This window comes from Akebia trifoliata, chromosome 11 (genome assembly GCF_017979445.1).
Source record: "Akebia trifoliata isolate Shusen 1 chromosome 11, ASM1797944v1, whole genome shotgun sequence".
Classification (NCBI taxonomy): domain Eukaryota; kingdom Viridiplantae; phylum Streptophyta; class Magnoliopsida; order Ranunculales; family Lardizabalaceae; genus Akebia; species Akebia trifoliata.
In genome coordinates this window covers 42703060-42714903 of record NC_141385.1, presented here as the reverse complement: position 1 = coordinate 42714903, position 11844 = coordinate 42703060, and the positions used below count along the sequence as shown (strand labels likewise).

The window sequence follows — 11844 nt, the reverse complement described above, 5'->3', positions numbered from 1 at the left end:
TACCTTGAATCAAGGTTGGACCATGTACCCTATCCTACGAGAGTCATCAAACGTAAAAAATGACATGTTTTTTCAAAAAATACAATTTCGGGTGACCATTCACACCCATTTTTGAAAATGAATGGTGGCGACTCCAAAACACCCCAAAGTGGAGGGATGTTTCAAAAAGAGTTGAAAATCCCATGTCCACAGTTTCATTAGTCAATAAGGGAAAACCGAGGTAAATGACACATCTTATGAATTTGAATACATAGGGATGTATGTCAAATACTCACCAAAATGTGGTGACCCATATCTAAGTCATCTCGAAAGCAGGCAATTTTAAAAAACTATATTTTGAAATGTGTACTCTTCTAATATTTTGCGATATCGTTGGTAAGTTTCTTTAGAGTCCAACAAGCCTTACTAAGATAGTGAAGAAAAAAACGAAAAAAAAAAAAAAAAGCTTTACTAAACCTCATCCACCATCAAAAGACCCTGAGATTTGTAAAATAAGTACTCGAGTTTCGTAACAAATCCCGAGGTCATGTTTTACACATCTGAAGGCATTTTTGAAGGTGGATGAACCTTAACAAGGCCTTTTTGCTCATTATCTTAACAAGGAAAGGGTCACTCGGTGCATTTACAAACTGACTCGGAAAAGAATTTGATTCAACTCATATAGTTTTTGAGTTAATTCGATAAATTTGTTCCTCGAGTTTTCTAGTCGACTCGGTGAGCTTAAAACTGTATACAAACCAAAACCACTATAAAAGTACAAACAAACAGATCGATTCAATGAAGTCAAGCACCTCCAAGTAACGGCTACATTACTACTTGTAGCCGTTGACAATGGGACCCACCAACCCAACGGTCACATTTCTTAAACTTTTAACATATAAATCTGTCCTCTCACACCTGTTTCTCTTAGTAACTTCATTCATTGGAATCTCTTCGTAAAGTTCTCAAAACCCTTCATCACTTTAAGCCTTCAAAACCCTCTCTCTCTCTCTCTCTCTCTCTCTCTCTCTCTCTACACTACAATGTATCGACTTTGTATACTCGCTTTCTTGTTATTGTGTGGGTCAGATTCCGGCCTTGCACAGGCGCCTGCACCGTCACCAAAATCAGTAACATCAACACCTCCGGCGAAATCCCCTTCAAAATCTCCACCAACCCCTCTCCCATCCCCTTCAAAATCCCCATCTTCATCTCCCCCCAAATCATCTCCAGCGCCGACAATTACTCCGGCAGTCACTCCATCGGCCGGAGGATCACCACCGGTTCCATCTCCGGCATCTCATCCACCAACTCCGGTTACACCCAAAGCCTCTCCAACACCAACAATTTCTCCAGCAGTCACTCCATCGGCAGGTGGGTCGCCACCGGTTTCATCTCCGGCATCTACTCCTCCAACCCCAGTGACACCTCCGGCAAGTACACCAATCCCATCACCAACGCCAGCTTCCCCTCCGGCAATTGCGACAGTACCAGCAAGTTCGGCAACACCAACAGAATCACCGGAGACAGGCACTCCTACAACGAGTCCTACTGCGTCAGCAGAGGTGCCCACACCAGGAGTAATCCCACCGGTGGGATCAGCACCGGATACTGCAGCAGGACCGAATGGGGACGACTCGGGTTCGAACACGAGTCACAAAGTCGGAATCGTTTTGAGCGGTTTGGCTGTCATGGCTACTTTGGCCTTTTGAAATGTTCTTCTTCCTTCCCACCAGATTCTTTTTCCTCGTTCTTAAGTTTTTTTTTCTTATTAATTGAATTATTAATTATTAAGCCTTTATTTGTAATATTGTAATCGATTTTCATCATTATTAATTATTGTTCCTATATTTCCATTTTGGATGGGCCACATTTTTAAAGGGAATTTAAAATAAATTAGGGGATTGTGCTTGAAATTTAAAGGATAAAAAATGGCGTTTAAGAATACTTGAATGAAAAAATGAATACTTTTGGTCTCCAAAAATATAGAGACCGGTGTGTGTTGCAAAATTCTACTCCAAATGGATCTCTAAATCTGTGAAGGTCCCTAATTTTTATTTTTGCCCTTTCTCAAGTTTATTATACCCTTTATTTGTTCCGCCATTAAAGGTGAAGAAGAAGAAGAAGAAGATTTTTTAAAGATGTTTTTAAGAGAAGGGATTGGTTGGAGTTCAACAATGTTTAGAGTATAGATTTAAATCTTGTCCCATTCGCCTCTGTATATTGTCCACCAACGAGATGTATTTCTCAAAACTCAGTCTAATAGTGTCTCAAAAGTCAGTCTATTATGTCATTGTTGAATGAGACATCTCAAATAAATTGGATGACTTGGTCTCGTTCATAGACGAGAGACGTCAAAACATATTGTAAAACCATGGTTTAGAGGGGCAAACCGCCTTCAAATTTGACGAAGATACTATTTTAAAGGGGCTGTTGGGAGATGCTCTAAGTTTTCACCCCTGTATTTGAAGAAGTGAAAGTTTCTTTTATTTGGGGCCATTTCCTATCTTTATTTATGGTCGTGTGGTGTTTAGCCCAACCTTTTTGCAACTCTTCTCTTGGGTAGGAAACCCATTTCTTTTCTGACAGGTTAAAGATTCAATAGAGGTTAACGCCATTCACAATATGTTGGGGTTTATGAAAAAAAGGAATTCGTGCACGTTCGATAATAAGGAGAATAACTTTCAACAACTTATTTTTGATATTTCTAATTTGCTCTTTCTTTGATGTAAATACTTTAAGGAGTTCATATCATGGACTTTTTCTTTGAAGATTTTATGTTTAAGTGGGATATTGTGATTAGGGAGTAATTGTCATTATATCTTCCTTGTGAGAACTCCTCGGTCTTCCATCAATAATTTTATCTTATAAATAATAATAATAATAATAATAATGATAACAAAAATATTTGCAATTGTGATTCACTATCCACATAGTTAAATATTTGGCAAGAGACCACCTTCTTTGAACTTCAAGTTACTTAACTTTCTAATCAAGAATACTTTGTTGTTTACCACTTTCCTTTAAGAGGGATCATGCAAATTTTTGCCATAACAATTATAGGAAGGTCTCATTGGGCACATTGTGTAGAATACAAAATCATTGCGGATACGTTTAGTTCACAGCCTTGTTAGAACTTTGGAATATGGCAAAAATTTGATACATGGAAAATTCAAATTCTATTTGATTTTAGGATGCAAAAATCGGGTCAAAATTTTGATAAACGAAAAATATGATATTGATGGCGATGATGAAATTGGTGATGTTAATGGTGAAGGTGATGATATATTGATGATGGTGTTGATAATGAGTGCATTGAAGTTATTATTTCATTAATTTATAAAAAAAAAGACCAAAGTCAAAAGACAAATCATCAATTTGAAAAATTAAGGCTGTATATCAAATAAAAATAGAGGGCTATGTCATTATTATTTTTTTTTAAAGACTATAAAGACATTTGTCACCTAAAAGCTGTGGATTCCTCCGAAATTTTGAAGCGTGGTCGTTTTAAAGTCAATTTTGTGTTATATGTTACAAATTACAAGTTTACACTTTACAATATACAACAAGTTAGAAGAACATTTTTTCCGATCGAGTTTTACAAAAATTCGTTAAAAAAAAAACATGTTTTCTTCTTCTTTCTTTTATTATTTATAACTTAAAATATGTGAATTATTCAAAATAACTCAATAATCTGGAGAATAATACTCCTATAGAAATTTTGTTTTTGAAAAAATCATGAATTTTTCATGATTTAATTGGGAGATTGCTAACAAGGGTTCATAATTGTATTCCTAAGATTTTTTTTTTTTTTTTTTTTGTGTTAGTTTAATCTATAAACTTATTAGTTGTACTTTTGAAAGTTGACAATGAGAGTTAATTAAAACTCCACTAGTGTTTGGTTGTTGAGAATTCACCCTAGAGTTGTCGAGAACTCAAACTTCATTACTTTGTCAATTCAGATTATACTTAGCTTGGATGATGTAAGTCCTTCATTAAGTTTTGTAGCTCACTAGTATCGAGTGGTGCAAATCCATGGGCCACTTCTATGGTTTATCTATTAAATTGGAAAAAAAAATGTGTTCGGCGAAAATCAAATTCAGGCTTCTATTAGTATGTCCATGGGTGAGTTATAAACTCTCACTTAAGAAGTTATAAAGCTCACCTTATAGCATGTCCCCCAATACATATCAAGTTGACTCGCCCGAGTCATTTTGTTTTAGATGAGATAAATCGTATAACTCAGTTTACAATTATTTAATGCTTAGTCTCAAAAACATATATTATTAAGATAATAAATACTTTAATTATTAAAATTAATCATTTTTTAAAAACACAAAAACTCAATTGACTCAAATGATGTTTTAAAATAGGGTTGGAATCTAGTGACTTATGGAAAATGACTTAGATAAACACGTGATTTTGACAGTGTAAACACATTTGGGGGCATTTGGATTGGATTGCAGATCCTAATTCTTGATTTTGGTTATGGATTGTTAAAATTAGATTATAGAACCTAATATCCAGAATCCAAAATCTCGTTTGACTAATACAATTTCTAAAAATTGATCTTGCGGAAAAAATTAAGAAAAATTACTTAAAAGACCCAATCCAAGGGATATTTTTCTAAATAGTCCTTGAATTTTGGGCAGTCTCTTAATACTTCATTTAGTAAACTTTCATTTTTCTTAATAGGCTCTAGACCTCGTCTCTCACGTTTTTCACAATTAAATGTCCTAACCATTCGAACTCGTCGTTTTCATCTAAAAAAATGGATTTTTGACATCTCAATCGAGTTTCAGAGACTCCATTCTGCTGGAAAGGATTTAAGGAAGAAGAAGAAGTCATTTTCAAATATTTTGAAGATGTATAAAAAATTATATTTCCATGTATTCTAGTCGAAAAAACTCAAAAATTGAAAATGGGTGGATTTTACCAGTGTTGAGTTTGACAATAAAAACTGTGAACTTGACAGTAAATAACAAAGCGATGAGTTCTCCAATAATGAGAGATCATTATAAAATTAAAAAAAATTACTAAATTTCCTATCTAGCTACCGTGCAAAACTAAGGGACTATTTAGAAATAAATCCCCACCAGGGTTCTTTAAGTGATTTTCTCAAAAAATTACCTAATTACACTCTTCGAGATTAAAAATATGAGTAAAAATATATATCCCAAATATTGAAAATGATGGGTTTTTTAGAATAAAAATCGAGGATTTTTGGAAAGAGTTAAAACAGATGACATTTAGACCATTTTTTTATTAGTTTTCAAGTGAATTGTATGTTAAAGAACATGTTAAGATTACGATTACCAAAAACCTTATGATGATTTTATATTTTATTTGAAATATTATTATTATTATTATTATTATTATTGTTATTGTTGTTGTTACTATTGTTATTAATAACTATAACCATCAATAATTATATATTAATATTAGTTATTATTATGATTATTGATTTTGTTATTACTACTACTGTTGTTACTAGTTATAATTATATTGATATTATTATTATTATTAATTATTAATTATATTATTATTGTTGTTATGCAAGATGTATTGTCCAGATCATCATAAATGGATAGTCTGTGAGAATCAAGAGAAACAACTTGTGAACTGTTTATGATTTCTCTATGATTTTGATTCTTGATTATGAAAAAAATTAGGTCTATAATCTAAACCTAACGATGCATTGAATTCTAGAATCCAATTATGAGCCAGAATTAGATTCTAGAATCCAAACCAAGCTCTCCCAAAATTAATAAATCTAACGGTTGGGATATATGAGTATCTTAATAATATATATCTGAAGGATAAATCTCAACTGTTGGATATATGGAGTTTACACGGTTAGACACGGTTGGGATCAGGTGTTTTTCACATGAATCATCAGATCATGACTATTTAAAATATCGGATAAGCCATATTGAATCTCAAATGAGTCAATGTTAAAGAGCGATTCAAATTAAAAATCCCTCAAAGAAGTAATTTCGGTCCAAGTTGTTGCAGTCAGATTCTACTGCCACACCAACTTTTGCTAACCTCACCCCAATTCATATTGTAAATCATACACCCATCTTGGGGTGGGGTTAGCTGTGTGGCAATAGAAATTAGAAACTCTCTTTTTAAAAACCATGCCTCATAAGTTGAAACCTACTTAAAAAATAGAAGTTATAAAGAGTTGTTAAACGTTCCAAACATGTATGGATAAAGCAACTTCTGTGAATTGCCAACTTTCACCCCCAACTCTTTGCAGCAAACAAGCCCCAACTATCTTCTCAATGGACTATTAATAGACCATCCTAAGGGTCTAGAAGGGAACTTCCCTAGATATTCTTTTAAGAGTCCAAAGATCCAAGCTCTCTTGAGAGGGTCTAGCTTACTATTTTGCTTCTTTGTGCTCAGCCAAGCTAACCCTCATCTATCCATCCCAGACAAAATGGCCATGGCTTCTCTTCTCTCTTCTTCAGTAACTCCTCTCTCCTTCTCTCACAAAACCCATCTCTCATCCTCTCTATATTCTCTCAAACACTCATCTCTTCTCACTCTAACCAAACCCAGAATCCGAATCAGACGAAGGCCTATCTCAGCTCAAAACAATGGAAGCAATTCTGCAGACGCCCCAGATCGTTTAATCTCAGCCGTATGTTACTTCTACCCTTTCTTTGATGGAGTTCAATATGGGAAGTACGTAATCACCCAGTTCACCCCAGTTCAAATCCTCTTACAACCCTTAATTCCAGCTATTCGGGTCTTCAAAAGCTTCCCCTTTAATGGGTTCTTGGTATTTCTGACTCTTTACTTTGTTGTTGTTAGAAATCAAAATTTTAGTAGATATGTGAGGTTTAATACTATGCAGGCTATAGTTCTTGATGTTTTGTTGATTTTTCCTGATCTTTTGGAGAGGAGTTTTAATCCAAGAGATGGTTTGGGTTTGGATTTGATGATGAGCTTGGACAGCACTGTTTTTCTGTTTCTACTGGTCTCTTTGATCTATGGGTCTGGTTCTTGCTTGCTGGGTCAGGTGCCCAGGTTGCCCATTGTCTCCGAAGCCGCCGAGAGGCAAGTCCCCTGAATTCTCATTTCTTTTTGTAGTTTGATACATGATGTTGTTGAATCTTTGCCACTTTTCAATTTAAAATTAAAGTTATAGAAATCATTGTTGGTTGTTAGTTAACTGGAAATTTCAGGAGTTGGGGTTCATTTGTTTATCTGTTTATGTTGAGGAATATTGTATACTTGAGAAAGAAGACAATTGAAGTTCTTCATCAATTTGGTCTATATTTTGGGATATTTTTATTTTTGTGCTAGTAGAAATTCAATTGGGTATGTTTTGTTTACTATGTTTTATGATCCTGTGAAGAGAGGTGTTACTTGTTTAGTTTTATTATGATGATCATACTAGCGTTCACAGCCCCCAATTCCGTGCACACACATTCATGAGCATTACACAAGCGCTCATGCGTATTGAGTTAGATTTCTCATCCTTCTTTTGTAGAGATAATATTGGAGAAATTGGAAGCTAAGTGGGAGTGAAGTTAAGAAATTCAGAAGATTAATCTGAGGCATGAGCAATATCATTGTCTTTAAACTAAATTGAATCCCCCCTAAATGTGTGTTACCAATGCAATAGATCAAATTTAAATTCTTGTGATCGATTTGTTGAATCCATTCTTGCTTCTCCAACACCAAAATATCGATGATACTGATAAAATAAGACAATATGGCTCATAGAAGCAATGATTGTCCAATTGATGCTTTGAGTTCAAATGAGAGAATCAGTCCCTTTAAATAGATAGTGAAAGTGGGCTTAAGAAACCCTTTTAAGACAAAAAGTCAAAGGTCAATGGTTGCCAAAAGAACCTTTAGTCAAAAGTCCAAGGGGCAAAGGGTGCAATTAAAAAGACTATTCTTTTATTTAAAAATGTTGGTTATCAATGTTTAAAACTTTCTATTTCAAGCAATGGTTGGGCTGTAACCAGTTCCAACAGTTGGCTTTTATTTGAAAACCTTTGAAAATTCTTTAACAGATAATTCATGTACTATTGATCTTTACATCTTACAATCCTATAAAGTCTCACACTGATTATTGAATAAGATTGTATTGCTAATAACTGAATCCATATTATGAAAAGGGTCTTTCAGATTAAAGGGCAAGATTTAGACTTGTGGTTGGATCAACTGACTTAGATCACGAGTTATAGTCTACCAATGGTTACCACAGCCATCTAAAATCAAGTTGAAGGAAGTCACATTTGTTTGTCGTAGAACGAACATGATTGTGACCCTTGTTCCATCCTCGACAAAGCTTGGGTTGCATGTACTTTCCTTAAATCATTTACTTCAACAAACATGCTGTCTTTCCATCACTGTTTTCTTGGTCTACAGCGTATTACTAGATTTCCTCATGCCTCCAAAAAACCCCTTCACTGGAAGCACCCTCACCCGAATATTTTTGTGTAGCTATCAAGATTCTTTGATCCCAAATTTGGCCAATAACTTTAGACTCTCGACTTAAATAAAAAGGGACAGTTAATTATATTTCTTTTCAAGGGATAACCCTGGATTTAGAAGTACATAGTTTCCTTGACTTGTGGGACATTACTATAAGAAGATCCAAGAATAGAATTTACTTGAATGTTTTAAACAGATGAAAGATGACGCATTGCTGTCATCAACCCATTAGACAGGAACATCACTGGTATGTCATAGTACATGGATCATAGGTTTGTTAGGCGGGAATTCAGTATGCAGTTCCTTAAGGAGTTCCGTGGGATCATGATTACGTTGGTAGGGCTACTGGTCTGTGTGTAGTTCCTTGGTATCATGTTAAGAGGATTTGTAGGGCGAGAAGTAGGGATGTAGTAATGAGGAAACAAAGGCACCCAATAAGGAAGCCACCACATACCTTGGGATTGAGTAGATCTCTTTACACAGTTTAAACAATCCTTGCCAAACCTCTTCTATATCCTATATATCTTATTTCCTTGACATTAAATATACTACTAAGTAGGTATATAGTTCCTTTCAAGAGGATTGACATGGACAGAAGTCAGTTCTTTGTTTATTGGGAACTGAAAAGTACCATTTTTCTATTGGCTTAGTGCTACTTAGTATCCCATAGGTGGATATGTTGGGTTTTGATCTCAAGTACTTAAAAAATAACTTGATTTAGAGCTTTATAATCAATCAAAATTATTCATAGATTATTATTAATGAAATTAAATCTACAAGCGCAAACAATAATTCTCAAAAATTTGAGAGGGAGAGAGAGAACTAAATGCAAAGTGGAGTTTGGGTGATAACCGCTCTTCTAATTAGAATGGAAGATCACAACCCATAATAGAAATCAAAATCCCTATTGAAATTCTAATGAGACCCAAACTGGTATTAGGCAGCTGTAAAATCCAATTATGAATTATTAATAAAATAATAATGGTATTATGGCAAAAAAATTTCAACAGAATACTTTCATGCCTACTGTATTAAATATGTGATAGGCCTTGTATCATGTTGTGCATCGTATCATTCTATATCGTAGATGTGGCTCACCAACCTATCTATGCCGACTGTCCATTTCTTTGTGCTCCTTACTCCAATTAGTAGATGATTTTAGACTACGACCCCATCCAAGCCTTGTTCTGCTGATCAAACCTATCTTTCCAGATTCATTTCTACTAGACCAAGCCAAGACTTGGTACAAGGTGAACCAGTTTGTATTGGGTTTGTGGAATACAATGAACCATGTATTAACCAATTTGCGAACCCAACCTGCTCAAATCCAACCATTTCAGTTTGCTGAATTGTGTCATTGGGTTTGGTGAATCAAATAGTGAACATACAACATTTTTTTGTCTTCTAAAAAAGAAAACAAATTCAATTATGCCTCTTGAGCTTCCTTCTTCAGTCATTGTGGGTGGTGTTGTTTTTGAAAATTTTTATAACTGTACTTTTGTAAGTTGTTACTCACATTCTTGAATTCTGTGCACAAGCTAACTGAACTAGCGAACCTAAGCTTGAGCAGGTCTTCGCAAACCAAGAAACGAATTATCTATACCTACCCCTGCGAACCAGGTTCGCCATAGAGTTGTGAATCACTAACTTGAATTTGAACCAACTAACCCAGTAACATAGGATCAAACTGTTTGGATTATTGAGTTTGCAGATCACATGTACCATGTAGGATTACATTGTACATCTAATAATTTTTGCTTGAAAAATAAAACATTACCTTGCAGTGTGGATTTAATTTCAGTGCTAAAAATCAAGTTGGTTACTCTATTATTCACTTTATCAAAATTCCCACTTACCCATGTTTTCTTTATACACAAAGTAGTGAGTATGGAGTAAGAGAGTCGTCGGAGGGGGGAGAGAGAGCCAAGAGAGGGAACTTTAATTTGTTTGGGTTGAGAGAAGAGAAACCCATTAAAGAGAAGATGAGAGGATTGAAACTGTTTTTCTCCACCGTGTTTAAATTGCAAGGAGAGAAATTTGGAATTTTAAAATGTCTTAAAAGAGATCAAGGGGCAGAGTTGGAGTTATAAAATATTTTAAAAGGGTTTTCTCTTTTCTTCTCTTCTCTCCCCACTTAACCATCCCAACAAGAGAAATGGAGAGAAATTCATTTATTTTATCTTCTCGTTTTTTCCAAACACAGATTAACCCACTTCGTTTTGATTGAAAGAAGTGGAGAAAAGAGAAATCCATTTAAGAGAAAGAGAAGATAAAAGAAGAAAAACTCAATTTCTCTCCACCATGTTTGGATTGACAGGAGAGAAATTGGGACAGCTTTGTAATTTTAAAATATCTTAAAAGAGATTTAGAGACAATTAGAATTATAAAATATTTTAAAAAGATTTTTCTCCAATCCTCTCACCTTCTCTTCCCTTTTGGATAGAGAGAAAACTCACATTTTTTCCTCTGCTCTTCTCTCCAGTTCTTTTCTCCTCTCTCCACTTAACAATCTAAACAAGAGAAATGAAGAGAAACTCATTTATTTTCTCACTCTCCTCTCCATTTCTCCCAATAAACACAGAGTGAGGAGAGCATTGATAGTTTCTTTATTTTTTATTTTGTAAAAGAGCAGGAAAATTTTCTTAAAAGAAGAAAATGGATTTTGAACTTCATTGAGTCCAAACGATTGATCAAGAAGAAGTGATGATGTTGCTCTCACTTTAAAGCATCAAAATCAAGATCTCGTAGGGATTTGTGTGTAAGGCTTAAAATGGGTTAGACTCGGATTGGACCTAACCATATCCATATTCAAATTGAAAATTCTATATTGATTCGAATATGGAATGCATTTCCGGATCTGACTTGGGTCAGGTCAGATAATTTAAAACGTTTAGCTTTTTTTAATCTGTACTTACTTTTTCTATTTTAACACTATGTCTGACCCATTTTATATTGAATAATGATAAACAAACTCCCCTCTACTCTCCTGACGTGGCATGTGCATAGAATCATAAATTTTTTCTTGGGATACACAATTACACATTCTCATAAATACATGCAAATGTGTATCCCGAGAATATATATATGTACAGTTCTATATACATTCCAAGTCAAGAGCATAGATGGGAAGTATTTGGAAATACTGATCTCTTGACATGGAATGTGTTAGAACCATAGATTTTCTTTCATCATGATACACAACTGCACAGATTTATGGGGATGTGCAGTTATGTATCCCGAGGCATAATTTCTATGATTCTATCAAATGCCATGTCAGGAGAGTATGCCCCGTTGGTGAGTCAGATTATCACTACTCTATTGTATTGGTAGATAAGCAGTAGAAAATAATATTTAAAAATAAAAAATAAAAATTTGGAAGGTAATATTTTGAATAAAAAATATGTT

At 34.5% G+C, this 11844-nt stretch overlaps 2 protein-coding genes across 2 annotated transcripts; both read left to right on the top strand.

Moving 5' to 3' along the window:
• Positions 1 to 940: 940 nt before the first annotated feature.
• Positions 941 to 1835, top strand: LOC147391828 (uncharacterized). The gene has a single exon (XM_086457345.1). It carries the CDS (start codon positions 1023 to 1025, stop codon positions 1689 to 1691), a length of 669 nt encoding a protein of 222 aa, XP_086313471.1. The 5' UTR covers positions 941 to 1022; the 3' UTR covers positions 1692 to 1835.
• Positions 1836 to 6308: 4473 nt separating this feature from the next.
• TIC20-V (TIC 20-v-like protein) lies at positions 6309 to 7257 on the top strand. The gene has a single exon (XM_086459826.1). The coding sequence runs from the start codon at positions 6425 to 6427 to the stop codon at positions 7058 to 7060; it is 636 nt and encodes a 211-aa protein (XP_086315952.1). The 5' UTR covers positions 6309 to 6424; the 3' UTR covers positions 7061 to 7257.
• The last annotated feature ends 4587 nt before the right edge of the window (positions 7258 to 11844 follow it).

Excerpts from the sequence above, each read along its gene's own strand:
- LOC147391828 (XM_086457345.1), top strand. The coding sequence starts at position 1,023 with ATGTATCGACTTTGTATACTCGCTTTCTTGTTATTGTGTGGGTCAGAT.
- TIC20-V (XM_086459826.1), top strand. The coding sequence starts at position 6,425 with ATGGCCATGGCTTCTCTTCTCTCTTCTTCAGTAACTCCTCTCTCCTTC.